The 22011-nt window shown below is 45.4% G+C and overlaps 1 protein-coding gene across 2 annotated transcripts in view; it reads left to right on the forward strand.

The window, feature by feature from the left end:
- The first annotated feature begins 15266 nt into the window (after positions 1–15266).
- DPF3 (double PHD fingers 3) overlaps positions 15267–22011 on the forward strand; it is a 282519-nt gene continuing 275774 nt past the window's right edge. Inside the window, exon 1 of one of the 2 annotated variants that reach the window (XR_010122063.1) lies at positions 15267–15333. Coding sequence is in view for 1 of the 2 variants with exons in the window: in XM_055288909.2 (XP_055144884.1) it covers positions 15302–15333 (32 nt within the window). In the remaining variant the exon portion in view is untranslated. The remainder of the gene's footprint in view (positions 15334–22011) is intronic. The other variant, XM_055288909.2, reaches the window with a different exon arrangement.

Raw genomic sequence — 22011 nt, forward strand, 5'->3', positions numbered from 1 at the left:
TAAGATTCTGAGATAATTGTCTAAATTACTTTGCGTATAATACTTCACCCAATGCTGTGAACTTGAGGGCACTAAATTCTATTTGATGGCAAAATTCAATCAATGGTTACTTATAGTCAACTTATAATGAGATTTAGGGATTTAATAGGATGTGGAAAAAACTTTTGATTTCTTTAAATAAATGTGTTTTACAATAAAATCAGGCACTATGGATTTTCTATTTGGGATAGGACAAATAGAAAGTTTAGCTCCATGGATGTCTAGCAGGTTCCATCAGGAATGCCTTTTTCTTTTTCATTTCTTTCTTTTTTTTTGAGATGAGTTCTCACTGTGTTGCCCAGGCTGGAGTGCGTGTCACAATCATAGCTCACTGCAGCCTTGACCTCCTGGGCTCAAGTGATCCTCCTGCCTCAGCCCGCTGAATAGCTGGGATTACAGGTGCACACCACCACACCTGGCTAATTTTTGTATTTTTTGTAGAGACACGGTTTCGCCATATTATCCAGGATGGTCTCATACTTCTGAGTTCAAGTGATTATGCTGCCTCGGCCTCCCAAAGTGCTGGGATTACAGATGTGTGCCACCATGCCTGGTCAAGAATGTCTTTTTCTAAGAATTAATAAAAGGGCCTTTTATGATATCATGTTGTTAGGATGAATTAAGAGGTTTTGCTATTGGATTTGAAGTATTGTTTCATGTTACGATGTCCCACCACCTATATAACCTCTTCAGTTCTGCCATCAGAATGTTGGAGTGCCATTACCCACTCTCTGTACCTCCTCCTCTCTTCCTCCTGGAGTTCTGGGTAAGCTATTTTGACCCACCCACTGGGAGAGCACTCTGGGTGTTGGAAGGTTAGGAGCCCTGAAAAGAAGGCAGGAGAAGAGAAGCCCTCATTCTTCTACATTAGCTGTGAGCCTGCAAAGGAAACCCCCTGCAGGGCTCCCAGATTTTAAAAGCACCCTGGTGAGTAATGACCTGGTGAGTAATGCTCCTGCAGAGCACATGCGGGGCTCTGCCCTGTCTCCCACCTCTTTCCTTGTAGTCCTTACTTAAAATAGAAACCAGTTAAATATGGTAGCCAGCTGGGAGCCTGACTTTCTACTCCTAATGCTCGCCTACCTGCCTCACGTTTAGAAATTTTTTTTTTTTTTTTGCAAAGTGAAAGCAAGTTTATTAAGAAAGTAAAAGAATAAAAGAATGGCTACTCCATAGACAGAGCAGCCCTGAGGGCTGCTGGTTGCCCATTTTTATGGTTATTTCTTGATGATATGCTAAACAAGGGGTTGGTTATTCATGCCTCCCCTTTTTAGACCATATAGGGTAACTTCCTGATGTTGCCATGGCATTTGTACACTGTCATGGCGCTGGTGGGAGTGTAGCAGTGAGGACGACCAGAGGTCACTCTTTTTTTTTTTTGAGACGGAGTCTTTCTCTGTCCGCTAGGCTGGAGTGCAGTGGCACGATCTCGGCTCACTGCAACCTCCACCTCCTGGGTTCACGCCATTCTCCTGCCTCAGCCTCCCAAGTAGCTGGGACTACAGGCGCCCGCCAACACGCCTGGCTAATTTTTTGTATTTTTGGTAGAGACAGGGTTTCACCGTGTTAGCCAGGATGGTCTCGATCTCCTGACCTCGTGATCCGCCTGCCTCGGCTTCCCAAAGTGCTGGGATTACAGGCTTGAGCCACCGTGCCCGGCGACCAGGGGTCACTCTTATCGCCATTTTGGTTTTGGCTGACTCCTTTACTGCAGCCTGTTTTATCAGCAAGGTCTTTATGACCTGTATTTTATGCTGACCTCCTATCTCATCCTGTGACTTAGAATACCTTAGCTTACTGGAAATGCAGCCCAGTAGGTTTCAGCCTCATTTTACCCAGCTCCTATTTAATATGGAGTTACTGTGGTTCACATGCCTCTGACAGCAGGAGTTCAAGACCAGCCTGGGCAACAGAGCAAGACCCTGACTCTCTTGGGAGACCAGGTCCTGCTCTAGTGGCTGTTCTGCGTGCACAAGCGCCCCCAGGCTTGGCCCAGCCCCTTGGGATTCACCCCACTTTTAGAAATGTAGAGTAAGTTCCAGGGTGCTTGGACATCCTCTCCTAAAGGGCTTTGTGTGGGGGACAGATTTGCACCCCTTTTCCAGCAGCACCATGTGCCCTTGATGCGTTTAAAGCATCTGCTCTCCATTTATTCTCCTGATCCCAGAAAGAAGATTGGGAATAATTATTTGAGTTTTCAGTCTGTGCTCTGGGTACCTCTTTGCAGAGTGTCTGAGGCATAAATCTGTCTGTGACTTCCGGGACAAATGAATAGTCATTTAAAACATCAGCCATGGGTAAGTGTGGCCTCTGGGGCTTTTCCACAAGGCAGGGCAGGGCTAGTCTGTAAAATAACATTTGAGGCCATTCTGCCAGATGTTCAAGTTCAGGTACTTGACCATTCAGGGGACATAGATATAGGCTACAAGTACAACATGGCATTCACAAAGGAAGAAGCAGAAGTTGTTGTAGGTTTCATGAGCAAAGAAAGTAGTGTGGTTTGAAGTTTTGTTACAGGTGTAAGCAACAAAAAGAAAAGAAGATAAAAGAAAAAATAAAAGAAACAAAACAAAAGTGGCATGGTGCATGTTTTTTATTTGCACAGGGGTTGCACAGGGACTGTCTCTCCAAGTTCTTGCAGCAGGGAGAAGGCAGGTTCCAAAGCATTGCTGGCTACCCAGCAATCGGGGCACTATGAACAAAGTGGATCACTGCATACTAAGGCTGTTTTTTTTTTTAAATTTTTTTCTTCTCAAGCCTTGCATTCCTTCTGGGCAAAACTGGAATAGCTCGGGAATTCTTGCTTCATGTGCTATTGAGTCTACTGAATCTAAGTTTCTGGCAACAAAAGAACTAGACAGGCAAACAATTTGAGGTAAGTGTGTGAGGTTAATTTTTTCTTCTGCTCTCAATGAATAACAGATCTGATGCAAAAACAGCTCTGGCTATGGAAGTGGGCATTTTTTTTCCCCCACCTGACTCAGCATAGGTGAGAAATAACTTGAACGTGTTTTACTGCTCTAATGGTATGCAGGATCACAGGTCATCTTTTCTTAGAGGAAACTCTCTGCCCCCCTCGACTTTGCAGATGGACTTACCAAAGCTCAGCAAGGAAAAGAGGACTTATACAGAGGACTTAATTACTTAATTCATTAATTTTTTTTTGAGACACAGTCTCACTCTGTCATCCAAGCTGGAGTGCAGTGGTGCAATCTCCACTCACTGCAACCTCCGCCTTCCGGGTTCAAGCCATTCTCCCACCTCAGTCTCCTGAGTAGCTGGGACTACAGGCATGTGCCACCACACCTGGCTAATTTTTGTATTTTTGGTAGAGACAGGGTTTCGCCATGTTGGCCAGGATGGCCTCGAACTCCTGACCTCAGGTGATGCACCCACCTTGGCCTCCCAAAGTGCCAGGATTACAGATGTGAGCCACTGCACCTGGCCAAGAGGATTTACTTTTGTTACAGCATGTATATTTTGGTTGATCCAGTGGAGTAATTTCTTTAATTTCAGCTAGGTGATCTAGCCATGGTTCTTACTCAACTATATCACTCAGAAAGTATCCTAAGATCTGGCTGGGCACAGTGGCTCACGCCTGTAATCCCAGCAGTTTGGGAGGCCGAGGTGGGCGGATCACGTGAGGCCAGGAGTTGGAAAGCAGTCTGGGCAAATGGTGAAACCCTGTCTCTACTAAAAATACAAAAATTAGATGGGCGTGGTGGCCCCCCTGTAGTCCCAGCTACTCGGAAGCCTGAGACAGGAGAATCACTTGAACCCGGGAGGTGGAGGTTGCAGTGAGCTGAGATCGCACCACTGCACTCCAGCCTGGGTGACTGAGTGAGATTCTGTCTCAAAAAAAAAAAAAAATGTATCCTAAGATCTGAGCAGTCAAGTTTTTCATTGCTGCAACGGTTTGACAGGTGGTGTATTCTTTACATGTCAATATCCTGATGGGGCATTAATGCAGGACTGTCTGCCATGGACCTAATTGTCATTCACTTTCAACAAACATTTCATGAATACTGACTATGTTCCAGAACTTCTTGACAGAAGGACTCGTTTGTGTCATGGTGGTGCTTCTTCAACCTTTTCCTGCCTTCCAGGTATCCATGTAAATATTGCTGTTTGGCAGTTCCTTCTAGAGCTGGAACCCAACAGGATTTCCCAACTTTACTACTTTCAAAGGGTGGCATCCCTGCTCACTGACACCAGAGGGCGCCCAATTGCCAGTAACAAATTTGGGCACTGGGCTTTAGGGCACTGTTTGAAAACTGGTTTTACTCTTTTCAGCAAAAAACAGTTGCACAACTCCATCCTCATCCCAATGGGGCATCAAAGAAGGAGACACTCTAATGTGGACTAGACGTTGGTTATTTCCATTAAGGCTTGCTTTCTTAAAACCCAGGCTTTTGGACTATCCCTGAGAACAGCGAGTAACTTGTTAGTAACTGCATATCCTGGTTGTTACATTTAATTCCATCCTGCTGTCATCCACCGCATCCCTATCTAATTCCATAATATCTCAGCATGAAGCTCTCGAAAGGACTCTCCTTTCTAAACCTCAAAGAGCTTACGGACAGACCAATCCGGCTCTCATTTTGCTCTCTGTTTTGTCTAATGCCCCTTTTCCTTGAACACAGGCAAGCCTTATCTCCCATTTTGGTCCAGGACTATCTGGCTACAATGAATTTGTTTGGTCTCATTCTGTTAGCTCAGACTCCCTCTAACTCCACCATTCCTTGTCATCTGTTCTTTCCCTTGTTTGTTCCTGTTCAGCATCAACAAGTTCTCAATTTTGCATTTTCTATCTGGGAAGAAGGGAGAAGTATTTCTCAAGTGTTGACTATGTGTCATTTACTCTTCTTTATGTCACTTACACTATCACATGCAGAAGCTGGTATGAATAGCCCCGTTTTACAGATGAGTACACTGAGGTTCAGGGTCAAATCAACTGCCAGAGGTTGTGTACCTTGGAAGTAGTCAAGCTGGGATTCAGTTCTAGGGTTTTTGGATTTCCCTTTCTCCTCTACCGCCCTCCTTCCTTAGACTTTTATACTATTTAATATTGTCATCAGTGCTTCCAGTCATATTCCTTGTTTTTGTTCCTTGGTTTTGTCACATGAAAGTTTATCCAAAATTCATAATTCATGATCAAAACTAGCTAAAGACATTATAAAACTGAAAAAGGACCTCAATTCAGATGGAATTGTCTCTCCTACCCTCACTATATCTCAGAACTTAAAAGAAACCCAAATTTGAGATAGGAGTAGCTTTGGTCATTAAGTAAAACAGGTTCTCAGTTCAGCTTGCATTATGAGACCTCACTTGAGGAGTCACTCCAGAGTAGCTAATATACAAGATTTTTTTTTTTTCTGTCTTGCTTTGTAGCTCAGGCTGGAGTACAGTGGTGTAATCATGGCTCACTGCAGCCTTGACCTCTGGACTTAAGCAATCCTCCCACCTCAGCCTTCAGGCTTCATATAAATATAGAAGCACCAAATTGAAAATTGAATCTCTTCTAATAGTCTCCATTTTCTGCCTGTCTAACACAGTTCTAAAGGAGAAAATAGCCATAGAAATTTCTGGTATTTATTATGAGTAGAGAATTTTTAAAAACAGCTTAATTGAGATATAATTCATATACCATAAAATTTACCCACTTATAGTGTACAAAGCTGGGGATTATAGTATACAAAGCTGGTTCCATGGCTTCCATCCATCTCTTCTGCTGTGGTCACTTGAGGTGAGAGGATCCTTTAGCCCAGGAGTCCAACCTGGGCAACATAGTGAGACACTGTCTCTAAAAACAAACAAACAAACAAAGTACACAGTTCAATAGTGTTTAGTATATCCAGAGATATGTGCAGCCATCACCACAGTCAATTTGAGAACATTTTCATCACCTCGAGAAGAAACCCTGTATCGTTCAGCTGTCCCCCTCCTATTCCCACACACTTGCCATCTCCAGCCCTGAGTAACCACTAATCTCCTTCCTGGCCCTGTGGATTTCCATATTCTGGAATTTCACGAGAACGGAATCATAGAGTGTGCGGTCTTTCGTGACTGGCTTCTTTCACTTAGCACAATGTTTTCATGATTCATCCATGTTGTAGCATGTAACAGTACTTTTATTCTTTTTTTATGGCGAAATAATGTTCTCTTGTATGGATACACCACCTTTGGTTTATCTATTTGTCTGTTGATGGACATTTGGGTTGTTTCCACCTTTTGGATATTGTGAATAATGCTGCCATAAACATTCATGTCCTGTTTCTTTGTGGACATATGTTTTCATTTCTCTTGGAGATATACCTAGGAGTGGAATAGCTGGGTCACATGGTAACTCTATGTGTAATCATTTGTGGAACTGCTGGACTGCTTTTCAAAACGGCTGGACCATTTTACAATTACACCATCAGCATATTAGGGTTCTGATTTCTCCATTTCTCTGTTCTTAATAACAATTGTTATTTTTGACTTTTTGATTTTAGCCACCTAGTAGGTATGGAGTAGTTTTTTTTTTTTCTTTTGTAAATAGAGACAGAGTCTCACTATGTTGTGCAGGCTGGTTTTGAACTCCTGGCCTCAAGCCATCCTCCCTGTCTTGGTCTCCCAAACCGTTGGGATTATAGGTGTGAGCCACCTGGCTGGGCCTACCTTTTTTTTTTTTTTTTTTTTTTTTTTTTAATGGGGAGGGATTTATATCACTAGATTTAGTAATTTGTGCTTTTACTTGTTCTTTCAACTACCAATTATTAACCATCTGCTAGGCCTTGGGCCAGACTCTGGAGATTTAAGGTGTCGTATCTGGCCTCTACACCTTGTGGGATAGGAAAATAGAAAATGAGATGTACTAAAATATAAGTATTTTAATAGAGCTATTCATAAAACTGTGCAAAAACCCAAAGCAGCAAGTGCCTAACTTGAGATCTATTTAATCCAAATTGGTTTAGATTTAAGCTGCTGAATGGCTACGATTAAAATGTTTACCATCAGCTTTACCAAAAGCCTTTCTAGAAACATGGTGGCTTTCAGAGTCGCTGTTAATGAGCCCACTTGTGTCTAGAAAATAGCCCTCACTTTCAGAATTGTCACTGAGTTCCAACTATTACAATATGGTGACGATGCAAATGTGTGTCTGTTGTACATGGACACAATAAGTTGTGTTATCCTTTGATTGGTGAGAACAAAGAGCATCTGATGACTTTGGGATTCCAGGTACGAAAAATAAATTTCCTTTGCTGCTTAGGTCTTTAATAGTCCCATTTTATTAGATTTTTTGCCTTTCCCCTTACCAGAACCAATTACTTCAATTTTTTCTCTTCTCTCAGCAGTCCCACCTCGCTGATTTTCCCTGCTCCATTTCCTCTATCTTTATTTTCTTCGGGGTTCTCTGGGCTGCGCCTCTGTCCCAGAACCCATTGCTGCATTGGAGAAGTTGTCCTCAGCCTGGCTGCCCTGTTGGCTTAGATGCATTTAAAATGCACGGGGCCCTCTGTGGGCTTTAGGAACATTTGCTCAGCTTCTTCTCTTTTCCTCTGGAGTAGCGTAAACATGGAGTTGAGGTCCTTTTGCGACTATGCAGGCCAGAGTTCATTGCCCAAGGCTGTCTGAGAACAGAAAACACCTGCTTTAATTCAGCAGGCCTCTGTCTCCCTCTTTGCCAGAGTGGCGGACATTTTAGGTTCCGTGGCTTGCATCCATCTCTCCTGCTGTGGTCACCTATTTTTATATGGTGGTGTAAATATCTGCAGGACAACAAGACTTAATATGCCCTCCTATGCTTGGCTTGTAGACTTCTCCTGGATGATTCCTGACTAATGACAGAGTAGAAGCCTGAGGTCATGTAAATGTTGTGAGTGAGGGAAACAGGTGCCTGGGAGTGTCACCACACTTAAAGCAACACCCTGTAGAAAGCCCTCTTTGGGGGCCTTTGAGGCATCCACCTTTGCAGATGAAAAAAAGCTTCTCTATCCAAGAAATGGCCAAGGGGGTGAATTTTCTTTCTTCACATGTATGTATAGTTTTAGGGAATTTTGTTCATGCATGTCCTGGTCACTCCCCATGGTGGTAATAAGGGACAGTTTTTTTCTCCTGTCCCATTCTGTCCCTGTCTGCAGGAGGCCTTGCCAGTTGCTTTGACTTAGGACAGAAGAACTACCAGGATTTCAGTTATGGTGTCCATGTGGGTGGGCTGAGGGAGGACTTGGAAAATGTGGACTTGGCAGGTAGAGGAGGGTGGAAGAGAGAGAGGAGAGTTAGCCATCTTAAATAGACCCCATAGAGCTCTGCAACCAGTGGCTTTATCAGGAAGAAGACCCGAGGCCCACTTGAGATGGTCTGGTGTTAGTGAGGGAGAAGGGGGCTGGGGCTGGTCTTTAGAGTAGACTGTGATTACTCTGTGTGATTTGAGTGGAGAAAGCTCCTGTGTAAAAATATTCCATCTGCTGGCTTTCCTGGTGCCTGAGGTTCTAATCAAGCCACTACTTATGCACGTGTGTGTGTGTGTGTGTGTGTGTGTGTGTGAGAGACAGTGTGTGTGTACTGTGTATCTTATGAAGGCTTAATCCCTTCCTTGTGTAGGTTTTGAGGTGTCCTAGAATTCCCTCTTAAAATGCAACCTCCCAGGAGGGAAACTCCTTTAAATCAATTCAGAGCAGGTCGTAAGGGAAAGGATGGGGATTAGAAGAAGGGAATTTGGAAGAGGCTCCCACTGAAGGTGGAGTCCATAGAGAAAGGAAAGCTGGCACTGTTGTGTGGAGGGGGATATTCAAGAGAATCTCAGCCTCTCACAGCCTCTCAGCTTAGGTTACCCACCATTGCCCAAGGGGATAAATGAATACCAACATTAGGGAAGGGTTGGGGATGGAGGATTAAGGTCTTCTAGTAAGGCAAACCCCTGCCCCACGACAGAAAATCTCAGTGCTTCATTGGCCTCCAGCCCTCAGGCCTTGGCCTTGACTGTGTGTTTCTCCAGTCAAGACCAAGCTGACCAATGTCCATTCCCAGGTGCATCATCCTGGGCCCCTCCTGTGTCCCTCAAACCCACAGCATGCCAGTCACCAAGTCCTGCAGATTCTACTTCCTTAGAAGCCACTGATTCTGCCCTGTATACCTCATCCTGGGCTGCCACAGCCGCTTAACAGGTTCCCAGGCCTGCAGCTCACCTTTCAATCCATGGTCATGCTGCGGCTGAAATGAACTTCTAAAAAAAGGCAGATCTCTTCATTTTCACTCCTAGCTTAAAATCTTTTGGTGTTGCCTGATGGCCTCCCAGATGAAACACATTTTTTAGCAATAGCACCCGCTCCTTGCTTCTGCTTTCTCTGTCTCACTCATCCCTCTGCATAAACTACCTTCCTACCAGAGGGATCCCTTGAAATCACAGTGCCCTCTCCCACTTCCCTAAAGGTGCTGCCATTTCTGTAGGGACACCCTGTCCTCCTCCAGGTCATTTGGGACTTAGCTCAGGCATCAGCTCTTCTAGGAAGACGATCCTGACCTTCTGTGTTCTGGCAGGTGCTACTCATCCAGCCCCACAGTACCCTGAGCCCCGTGGCTTCCTGTTTCTGCCTTGTAACTACCTTCTCCTCCCACCCCATCTCTCAAATATGGTCCCTTTAAAGTGGGGGTACGGGGGTTTTCTTAGGTCTTTCTGTACTCCAAGGCCCAGCAGTAGTAACCTACAAATATTTGCTATATGAATTAGCTGTTGTTAGGTTATGGTTTTGGTGTGGAAGGCCTTTCACCCCTTGGCTTATTTCTAAGAGCTCCCCAAGCAAGGCTCAATTTAAATATGACCTTCTCCTTGAAGCCTTTCCCTCGCTCAGCGTTAGAAATGCTCAAGAACTACTCCCTCCCTCCACTGATGTTCTTTGACATGTATCACTTCTCCTTCTTCTCCTTTGTTTTGTACAAATCTGTGAAAATCTCAATACCTTGAAACCTTGAAAACCCAAAGGAGTGAATGCATTCAACAAACACTCAAGGATGAACCCTTTGGATTACGGGCACCAGGCCAGGAAAAGAAGACCGGCTGGGCAGGCTGCTGCTTCCTTTTAAGTCACATCAAGTAATTGCTCTACTTGCTCACAGGGTTGGGCCTACTGTCTTTATTCTGTCTCCAGATGGATGGAAATTGCTTTTTGAGAATTGTTTCCACGTCTGGTTTATTTTTATTTTGCCACCTGTGCCTAGCGCAATGCCTCCCTTAGAGAAAGCCTCCAGTGAATGAATGAATGAATGAATGAATGAATGAACTAAGTTAGTGAGCGGCAGTAAACATTGATTCTATTTGACTCTGCCCTGAATTATGAAGTTTCAAAGGACTACCCCAGGAGCATCTCGCATCCTGAGAAATTGATTGTGTGTGTGTTTGTATGCACTGAGATACTGTGAAGGGCCTAAAAACTCCTCCGCCAACATTCCCCCAGGAAGAGAGAAAATTAGATTGCAGTTTTGATGCTGCCTTTTCTTCCAAAGGATTCCTCTTCCTCTTCAGCTCAGTGCCTGGAGGAACATATCAGAGCTGGTTCTGGATCTCAGGGAACCAGCACAGCCAACCAGTCGCTGAGGCCATGGCTGGTTGCTCTGTGGATGAACGGAGGGATTGAGGGTGAGCTTGTTCTTGTTTTTAATTCCCATGGGACTTAAAACTCCTTCAGTTCTTGGAGCCCATTAGGAACTGCATTTGTTGTGGATGGCTTTTGTGGCACACTTCTTCTTTCAAATGAACTCTTTGGCTGTTTGGAAAGTATGTGTCTCCTTCCCTTACTTCTCTCATGTTTACATGTGCCTTCAAAAAGTCAGCTGGAAAGGTTGGCACTTACTACAGAAATGCCATTCTTTCCCGCTTCTGGATGGGTTTCTTATAGCTTTGTGTTGTCTGCTGAAACAGTCCTCAAACTTTTTATGAGTAAAGAGGGATGGGGGCCGGGTGTGGTGGCTCATGCCTGTAATCCCAGCACTTTGGGAGGCCGAGGCGGGTGGATCACCTGAGGTCAGGAGTTTGACACCAGCCTGGCCAACATGGTGAAACCCTGTCTCTACTAAAAATACAAAAATTAGCTGGGCGTGGTGGCAGGTGCCTGTAATCCCAGCTACTTGGGAGGCTAAGACAGGAGAATTGCTTGAACCCGGGAGGCAAATGTTGTGGTGAGCCCAGATCGCATCACTGCACTCCAGCCTCAAAAAATAAAATAAATAATTAAGAAAAAGAGAGATGGGTGTCCTTTTGGCTTAGGTTCTTGGGTCCTTGGTTGTGCCCAGTGTTCCTTCAAATGGATGGCATTCAACAAATACTTGAGCTGGGCCAGGGAGTTTCACTCACTGACATCAAGGGTGAGTTAACATGGTTGAGAATGGTCCCCACACTTCTTTCCCTGGTGACACACACTTCTTATATGTTTTTATTGTACAGTGCAAAAAGGCAGATCTCTTCATTTTATTGTACTGTGCAACACTGTACAATAAATATACAATGCCAGCCACATGTACAATTTAAAATTTCCTAGTGGCCACATTAAAAAAAGTAAAAAGAAATAGGTGAAATTAGTCTTCATAACATATTTTCTTTAATCCAGTAAATCCAAAATATCATTTCAACATATGATCAATGTAAAAATTATAATGAGATATTTTACCTTCTATTTGTACTGTCTTTGAAATCAGGTGCATTGTTTTATACTTACAGCGCATCTCAATTGGGAGTAGCCACATTTCAAGTGCTCAGTAGTCACCTGTGGCCCATGGCTCCTATATTGGATAGTGAAGATCAACATTCTCCAGGTGAGATATGGAGGTAATTATTCTGGGGCCACTCTGCTCTCCAAATTAAGCTGTCCAACTAGCTAAATCAAGATAAAAGGGATGGAGTACAATGAAGTGTATTCAAATATATGAATAGCTATGGAGCTTTAGAAATGGGATTTTAGGCTATGGGTGTGGTAGCTCATGCCTGTAATCCCAGAACTTTTGGAGGCTAAGGTGGGAGGATCATATGAGTCCAGGAGTTTGAGATCAGTCTGGGCAACATAGTGTGACCTGGTCTTTACAAAAAATTAAAAAATGAACTGAGTATGGTGGTTTGTCCTGTGGTCTCAGCTACTTGGGAGGCTGAGGTGGGAGGATCGCTTGACCCCAAGAGTTTGAGGCTGCAGTGAGTTATGTTGAGCTGTGTTTGCACCACTGCACTCCAGCCTGAGCAACAGAGCAAGACCCTGTCTGAAAACAATAACAACAATGACAAAAAACCCCAGGGCTTTGGGAGGCTGAGGTGGGTGGATCACCTGAATTCAGAAGTTCGAGACCAGCCTGGTGAGCCTGGCCAACATGGGGAAACTCTGTCTCTACTAAAAATACAAAAAATTAGCTGGATGTGGTGGCGGGCACCAGTAATCCCAGCTACTCCGGAGGCTGAGGCAGGAGAATCACTTGAACCCGGGAGGTGGAGGTTGCAGTGAGTTGAGATCACACCACTGCACTCCAGCCTGGGCAACAAGAGTGAAACTCTGTCTCAGAAAAAAAAAAAAAAAAAAAAAATTAAAAAGTGTTTTGGTATCACAATCAGCAAGAAGCCTTTTTTAGGGTTATGTAGTTATGTGACCCCTCATTGAAACATCATTCCTATTTATTATTTTATTCTAATCCAAGTTGTCCATTTGCTCATTTTTCTTGGATTAATGAGTTTAGAAAACTAAATGTGATGGCTAATTTCACTTTCTGTTGTGCCTTGTTTTTTGGATTCCCTACATTCCATATGCCATAAGGAAATAATTAATTATCTCTGTAAGAAATAATAACATGGATTGAAAGCTTGCTGTGTGTCAGACACTTGACATGTATTACCTCATTTAATCCTGGCAAGTAAATATGCCCACGGTAACCCAGCTGGTAAATAGTGGACTCAGGCTGGTAGATTCCAGAGCTCACACTTCTGCCATGTACAGCACTATGAAATTGCCCCAAAACTGCTAAACTTCTCCAAAACTCTGTTTAAGGATACTTTAAACATGCCTAATGCCTACTCTTTGCTTTTGAACCTTCTGGTAAAAAAAAAAAAAAAAGAAATCTTTATATTTTGATCTATAATGTAAACACTAAAGTTAAAATAACTCTTGTTAAATATAACTGTTTCTTTAAAAGTCATAACTGTATTGATAGAGTTAAAATGACATTCCACTGGGTTACAAAAAGCAAGGCTATCCTTTTTTTTTTTTAAAGTACTGTCTTTAATTCACTATTTTCCAATCCAATCAATAAATCTGATCTGACATTTTCAAGTTCGTTAGGTAGTTAGAGATTATGATGGTTTCTGCATCCAGGCCTTAACATGGGAAATGATATGTACATACTTAGAGTATGTGTTTTCTTTAATATGTAATATACATTTGTTTTTTCTCTCTTCCCCCATTAAATTGTAAATCTTGTTCAGGACAGGCTCTACATTTCCTACTTTATCAGGCTGCATGTAAGAAAATACGTTGTCGTCTACTAATCTGGATTGTTGTGTCTTTGATACCTCAAAGAGGTTAGTGGGAGTTCTGACTGATATTTCAAACTCATACTTCTTGGGTCAGAATATAGCGCTTGCTTTTCAATGATGTCCAGGCCCACCTCAGGCAAAGTATAGGCTTTTGAACCAATTCCTTGTCAAATTAGTAAAGATGGGATTTTTCAAACTTTAATTTTGGAAAAAGAGATAACTTTTTCAAACTGTAATCTCTGCCGAGATGCTATGCAAAGAATTTGCAAAGGAATCTATAGAACTTGACTCTGCTTCTTAAATAGGCAGAGAGGAGTTAAAGATTTCAAATCTATTACAAACATAGTGATTCAGCCACGTTCTGTTTATCTGTAAATCTAATAGTGTATGTAGTTGAAATCTTAGAATTCTGGAATGTTTATTTTATTTTATTCATTGTCTTGAGAGGAGCAAAAGGAAGCAAGAGGGCATAGCTTTGAAGAACTGGCAATTTGGCAACTTCTCTCCCCTTGCCACCCCTCCCCCACTATCTTAGCTATTTGACCTGATTAAACAGCTTTGGAATGGTAGCCAGACTTCTGTATGCTAACGAGGCCCCTACCCTATTCGCGATTTAATGCGATTTCATCCACCCAGAGCTTCCCGGTGCCCAGTGGAAGCCTGACTTCGCAGAAGTCTCCCAATTTTGTCAGGGGCTCGCCAGTGAAGAGTTCACACTGACTTGAAGCAGACACAGACTCATTGGACGCCTCGGGTCACATCGGATTATTCATTAGCAAATTCTTTCCACCTTCTTTCTAAGTAGTGAAAGGTGACGCCAGAATCGCGTGTGCCACTCCTCTAAAGGGACTCTGACAACACCCAGTCCAGGCTCTACAACTTTTGCCTAGGCACTTGCTTCCTAGTAGTAGAAAGTTTCCAAAGGTTGCCTTAAGTCCTCCCTACCCCTAAGCCTAAAGATCAGAGCTCCAGGTCCCACCACCGAGCAGGAATCTGAGCATTTTGGAAGTTTCTGGTGTAGGGGGGAGAACAGAAGGGGTGGTAGCGGGGGACCGCGCAGAGTAACCCTCCTGCACTACGTAAGGAAAGCCCTGGCTGCAGGAGGGAGCGAGCCTGACATTGAGACATTCCAGGGGGAGGGTGAGTTGCTGTCCTGGAGTCGCCAGGAACAGCAGCGGCAGTTCCAAGAAGCGAGAGAGGAAGGTGGCCGAGATAGAGAACATTTCGGGAATAAGAATATTAAAAAGCGGTAGGACCCAGAGCATTAGCAAACGGCAGAGCACACGTAGTAATTTGTTACACGAAAAGGCAGCCTTCCAACTTTTGCACTGGAACACGGGGATTTACCCTTTGGGGGATTAAAAATGTTGATACGCAAAGCCAAAAGCTAATGAATAGGATTCAGTGGCTTGCTGGCAATATTTAAATATTTCTGTCCAGGAGCGCAAACTCTCTGCAGTTATTTAGAAAAGTAGGGAGTTAAACCAAACTATAATACTCTCCCGTGCGTCTCCACTTTCCCCAGCCCGAAAAGGAGCTGCCAGCGCGGTACTGCCCCTTTAAGACCTGCTGGCTCTCGGGCTCTACAAAAGGGAGTGACCTCTGGGCTTTGACAGCTCCCCTAATAACTACCACCGCGCAGGCCCCGCCCACCTAGCGACCAGCCGCGCCGATTGGCCGGCGGGCCGGTATCCCGCGCTGTGATTGGCCCGTCGCTTCCCCTGAGCGAACCTTTAGAACTCTGAGACAGACAATATTCTGTTACATTGTAGCAAAATGGCGACTGTCATTCACAACCCCCTGAAAGCGTAAGTAAGACTAAAAAATGTACATATTCCGCGTGGTTTCAATACGAAAAAAAAGGCGCCTTCTGCGTGGCGAGCGCTGCCAGTGCATTGCGCTTGCAGGCGCCTCCAGCCGCGGCGGGGCTTCTCTCTTCTTTCAGCTCTTACTTCTTCATCTTCTTTTTTTTCCCCCAACGCGCAGAAATGTCAGGAGATGCAATTAACAAGAAGAAAATTGTTACATTTGTGTTCTGCTAAATTGCAGAGAGAGCCAGAGATAGGGGTTGCAGGCGGAGAAGCCCGGCGCTCGAGCGCTCTACAGCAGGGGGGTCGCGGGAGCTCGGGGACGGCGCGGTCCCCGGAGTCCTCCGCCTCGCGGGCAGGGAGCGCGGCTCTGGGGGCGGCTGGGCGGGGGGCGAGCGTCGGGCAGGGGCCGCCTCGGTACACTTGGCCGAGCCTTGCGCCCCCGAGCCCGCGGCCCCAGCCCCGCTGCTGGGTCCGCTGGGTCCAGCGGACGGACCGCGGAGGCTCCGGAGTTTGCAGGGCACTCTTCGCCTTCCGATCGCTCGCGGGGAGTTTGTGCAAACCTTCCGGAGTTGGGAGCACCGCGGGGGAAGCAGCGGGTCCCGGTCGTGCTGGGGCCCAGGTGGTCGCCCCGGGCTTTCCCCGGCAGCCCCCGGATCTCGGAGGCGCTCCGGGCGATCGCGCGTGTGTCTGCTCGCGTGTTTGCGAGCGAGCTGGCTTTAGTGGATTAACGACTCGGGTTAACTTGGGGTGGATTTGGAGGCAGGCAAGCCGCAGGTCTTATGAATGGTGTTCTCGCCACCTCTGGGTGAGGCGCTGAGGCAGGCGGAGAGGCGGTTTTGGGGCTCCTGGCCCGAGGGGGCAGCGTCTGCTCCCGGCCGGGCGAGGGGCAGGTGCCTCTGGCCGCCTCGGGGAGACTTTGAGCGCTTGCCCAGATCCTGGACAGAGTGGGGCGGGCCGGGCGAGGACTCGCGGGGGCCAGCTCCGGGTCCAACAGCTAATTTCTGCCTGCCTGCCTTCCTCCTCCTTTTCATCCTGGTTTCCTTCCTTCCTTCCTTCCTTCCTTCCTTCCTTCCTTCCTTCCTTCCTTCCTTCCTTCCTTCCTTCCTTCCTTCCTTCCTTCCTTCCAGTCGGTGGAACTGTTAAGCCGCCAAGTCCGCTCGCGATCGCGGAGCCAGGGGTGGCCTCGGAAAACTAGTGTCGCTCTGAAAGGGGTGCTATTGGGTGATGTCGGCAGAGGGTGGCTCCCTCTGTATCCAAGGTGGGCTGGGGGTCCGCACCCCTTCGACCGGGACTTCCCCGCCCGGACGAAGCCGCAGGCGAAGCGGGAGAGGGAGGTGCGGGCCGGGTGGGGGGCGGTTCGTGCCGAATTCTCCCTGGTGCGTGGCCACTGTCGACCCTGGTTCTTTTAATTCAGCTGATTCTCGTCTTCACCCCTTGGCCACTCCTGGAGTTGAAAACCAGGTTCGCTCCCGGGGACGGTAGGGGGGTTCCTAACGCAAAGGAATGCACGGGGAGAATCGGACGTGTTTGCGCCGGCTCGTCGCCCACCAGAAATAGGGAAAGGGGTAGGAAGGCCCCAGGTTTCAAATATATTTATATGAAAGCTGCCGTTAAGAGGACATTGGAAGCTGAGGCTGATCAGATAGGAGCTCCCGGCTTCAGTTCTGGCTCGGAAGCTCGGATACACTGCGCTTGAACGCCACAGCGTTTCACCCAAGAAAGAAAATGTTTTATGGCAGAATAAATGGGCGTAACTTCGCCGCATCCTCGCTGCCGGTTGCTTTCGCTGCAACACCGCTGATGCTGTTTCTACCGAACCCACAACTGATTTGCAGTTTCCCCATTTCCAGCCGAAATCACATAACCCGGCTGATGCCACCTGGTAAACTCAAGTTAGAGAATCTATTTCACATGTGCACCAGGTTTGTTTCCTACTGGGAAAGCCGTACCCTAGTTACCCGGGAGCCCGCTTTCGCGCGGGCGGGCGCAGTATCTCTAAGCTTGTGTTCCCCTACTCGCTCCAGGGTTTTTTGGATCACAGTAGGGTGCGTGTTTGGGGCGGGAGTCTGTGTAGGGTGGGGTTACGGGTGGAGGAAGGGACAGACGCGGGAAAGAAGGTGGCGGAATCCTGGCTGGTTAGCGGAATTAGTTCTGAATTGTACTTTGTATAATTAGAAACAGTTGCAATGTGATGTATTTGTAATTGTGTCGCCACACACATGCACACACTAGCATACACACAACGCCCCTGCTTGCTTTTTCTAGGTGGGAGTTGCGTGGTCATTTATAATTAGCCATTCCTTTCTGCTTCCCAGACCCTTTCCCTGGGGGTAAAGGGGTGTAAACAATACCACTGACCAGCCCAGCCTCTCACACCCTGGACAGTTTTTGACAACTCCTAACGCAGGAGCACACACGTTGTTATTGGGAGAGGGACACCATCTGCCTTTATTTTTTTAAAAATAACTTGTTTAATAAAACATCTTATATATTTCATTTGTTTTTAAAAGTTGCTGATCAGGAAACAATACACACGTGAATAAATTATGCATGGGATAAATTAGAACAAAGTGCAGAGACACATCCAGCCGAAGGGATGGTGGTGGTGCAAGGAGGAGGGGTAGCGGGGAGAATGGTTTGGAGAGCTATGTTTTTATCCTCATGTGTCCCTCCTGACAATGAAACAGAGCTGAACGACATTAGCATTTTCTCTGTGTGCGTTCTGAGTCTCTCTCTTCCCTCCAAAAAAAAAAAAAAAAAAAAAAGCCAACACCACGGACGTCCCCTACAGAAAATGGTCACACAAAGCTTTCCTCAGGATGGGGGGATAAAGTGGTGGTAGTTAATGTGTTGGGAAGAAACGAGCTCAGATTTCCAGCAGCACCTATGCAGGGCTCTGCCTACACTGAGTGTGGGCTATTTTTCACTGTACTAGCTTTTTCCACGTGGGACATTCAATAATTCAATTAGCTGGGGTGATGGGATGGCACAATTTTGAATCTCATTGCTTTGGGGTTTTCCTTAGGGTCCCAAGCTCCTGAAGCCACATCTCCTCTCTTAGCAATTTGGCTTTCTTCCTGCCTGTCTTTGATCTCCCCTCAACTCCCTTTCTTTTTCTTCCTTGTTGTACCCTTCACCCGCTTCCTCTCTGAAGCTGACAGCCCAGCCTCTCTCTCTGTTGTCGCCTTTAACATCTTATTACTGCCCAACAGGGTGTTAGAGGCAGAAATAGGAGCCGCCTGCACTGATCAGATCACAAAGGGGACACAGCAGGTGGCCCCCACAACCAAGCAGTCACATCTGGACAAATAGAATTCAAAAGCACTGGTGGACATGTATGATGTGTAAATGTGTATTACATATTATTTAATTTAGCAGCTACATTGTCTGAGCAAAGATGTGTGAGAGTTACCCTCATTTCTTACATATACAAGCAAGATAACGCCCAGGCAGTGAAGTAAACACATGCAGGTAACATACATATGGATTTGATAACGGCCTGCATGTAGGTTAGTCACATTCTGGTTGATTTCTGCATACCTGGGAAACATAATGCTTTTATTATTATTATTATCATTATTTTTTGGGACAGGGTGTTGCTCTGTTGCCCAGGCTGGAGTGCAGTGGCAGGATCTTGGCTCACTGCAACCTCTGCCTCCTGGGTTCAAGTGATTCTTGTGCCTTAGCCTCCAGAGTAGCTGAGATTACAGGCACGCACCACTACACCTGGCTAATTTTTGTGTTTTTTAGTGGAGATGGGGTTTCTCCATCTTGGCCAGCTGGTCTCAAACTCGTGGGCTCAAGTGATCTGCCTGCCTTGGCCTCCCAAAGTGCTGGGATTATAGGCGTGAGCCACTGTGTCTGGCCACATAATGCTTTTAATATAAATTTGAATCTTAATATTCTACTTCAGATAAACCACCTTCCCCCAAATCTGCAATCAGTACTTTAAACAACTTACTCTTGAATTATCAAAATCCTGGTTGGTATGCATTTAACTGAGAATGTCTGCCACCTTCTGCCAGACTTGATTATACACATATATGTCTATTATTATAATTGCCTACTTAGAAAAAAAATTATTATTATTAAATTCCATATAAACCAACAGGGCTTTACCTTAAGTAATTATTTATAAAGAGACCAATAAACTATTTTGTCATGCTTATAACTGTGAACACACACATATACGTGATTGTATTGAAACTTTCTTTTGTAAAGAGTTAACCTTGCTTGGAGGTATATGTTTATGTCCCTGTTTTGTTGTTAAGAACACTACCCTGGGAGAAGAAAATAAACTTACTTAGCCAATCAAACAGCAGGTCATGTGTGTAGATGAACCTCAAATCTAGGTCTCTTTGTGCATTCTATGACCTGTATTAGTGTATTCTAATCTAAAGTGGTTTTGCGCATGTGAAAGTTAGAAGCCAGACCTCACTCTTGCTGTGGCACTCAGTTTAGATATCAGAGGGGAAGGGGTGGGGGTCACATTCCTGGTTCTAATCTGCTCTTAGCTCTTTCTGTTGGGGTTGGGGGATGTGGGTAGGTACTAAGTAGACAGTATTGAGGCCGGGACTTTGTGAACTTGCTGCCTTTTATGGACATTGTTTTAGCTTCTTATGAAAAAGGACCCTCGGACATTGTAAGCCAACAGATTCCCAAGAAACTGTTCTCCTTCTGCTTCGGTTGCCACTATAAAAAAGCCCTAAATTCTCCAAACTTCATTAGCACACATTATTTTTCAATGGGTAAATGTCTGCTTTTGATGAGACACCTATGATGGAGATTAATGTCTGCGAGAACCCAAGTGGAGGCATTGTCACAGGGTAAACCTCTGAAAATAGCCTGGCCTGCAGGCCTCCCGGGAGACATTGAAGACTGCCAGTTGAATGGGAGCTGCTCAGTCACATAAGGTGGGCTTGAATTCAGAGACAGCTGAGTTGGAGACCTCTCATCTTCCTCTTTTTGGAATCACGCAGGTAGCTGGAATTTGGATACATCTGAGAAAGACCATATTGTCTAAAGCTCTTTCAGAGCCATCTGTTCAGATCAATGCAAAAAATAAAATGCCATGGTCAGCATGTTTTGTTTTGAGCATGCACCAGAAAAAGAATGGAAACTGAGGCTGATGTTTCAGTTTTCTAAGGCAGCTATGCTGACAGTAGTGGCGATGGGGGCTGGGTCATAAAAAGGCACCAGAATCCAGGCCTGTTTATTATCCCAACCTCTGCAAAGTAACTTTTGTGGTTTTTGAGTGTTTTGAAAGTCACTAGAAAACAGAAATGTAGCCAAATGTGGCAAACCTCTGGCCAAATATCCCACAACCACTGAAATATTTTTTGCCCAGCTACGACCCAACAGGGATATTTTGTAAGCACGGCCCTAATTTTAAATAGTCTTTAAATATGAAGGTATTTAACAAGGAAAGATAGAGAGTGGCCTTGGGTAGGGGGAGGATGGAGGAGTGGGTAAAACCACTGTGTGGTCTGGAACTCTGCAAAGAGTATTGTTGAACCGCAAGAGAGACTGGTATTGTGATCCATTGCAAATTCCAAAGTTTTCTAGTTGTTTGAGTGACTGGGGAGAGATGAGGTGTTGTAGTGTTTTTGTAATTTGTTTTTCTTATTGGTCCGGTTACTGGTGTTTCACAGTCTGTCAAACCATATGGATGAATGGAGCTAGCATCGTAAAACTGTCACTGAGGGAAGGTTTTTGAAGCCTGTGATTTGCATTAGAGTTTTAAAAGCAGTGGTTAGGAGGTGTTGGTGGGGCAGGGGGAAGAGGAGCAGACTGGAGAATTTCTAGGCTGTGTGTTTGTGAATATTAGTGTGGCAGGCAGTGGCAAGGGAAGGGAGAGAATCCCTGAGGAGGTTACAATTTAGGGGCAATGTGTGGAAGCAGGGAGGGGGAGAGGATTAGGCTCAGAGCTCCTAATAATGGGGTTCAAATAGCCCACATTGAGTCCTCACCAGCCAGGCCTCAGTTCTGAGCCTGGGGAACAATGCTGTCACATGTCTAATCCCCCGTTTGCACCCTCTCCTCCCTCTCTGAATCTGGGGACTGTGATCATCTCAGGTTGCTGATAAAAGGTTTTTTTTTAGTTGTTGTTATTCACCTTGAAAATCTGCTGTTTGAATGATCTGCAATTGGAAGCTCCACCAGAAAGTTTTTCCCATCCTCACACTTTCACCTGCTATTGATGAAACCTGTCTCAACCTCTTTTCCTCTTCCATGTTCATTTCTCACCAGTGGCTGATTTTTTGTCGCCTTAGTGACTTCAGAGTAATGGAGGAGAAAAAGCCCTGGGAGAGGAATCCCAAGCCTTGAGCTCCGCTTCCAGAGCTACAGGCAACTAGCTTGTGATCTGGGACACAGAACTTCTTTGAGCCGCATATTCCTTGTCTTTATGATGGTGATGTACTTTGATTCCCCAAATTCCTTTCAAGCCAGCAACTTTCTGGCTCTTATTATGGTGGATTAGGACAGAGAGGACAGTTAGGGGCCAGAGTTCTGATTTTTTCTTATTTTTAAAGTGTGGCTCTAAAGAGAACATTTAAGACTGGAGATTTCCATGGTTTCTTATTCTCTGGTTCAGTCTTGCTACATGGTGCTCCCTTCTTGGAGTTCTAACCTGGGTGGAACTTCCTATCCCTTCTCAAGGTCTGAGGCTGAGGA

This window comes from Symphalangus syndactylus, chromosome 8 (genome assembly GCF_028878055.3).
Source record: "Symphalangus syndactylus isolate Jambi chromosome 8, NHGRI_mSymSyn1-v2.1_pri, whole genome shotgun sequence".
Classification (NCBI taxonomy): Eukaryota; Metazoa; Chordata; class Mammalia; order Primates; family Hylobatidae; genus Symphalangus; species Symphalangus syndactylus.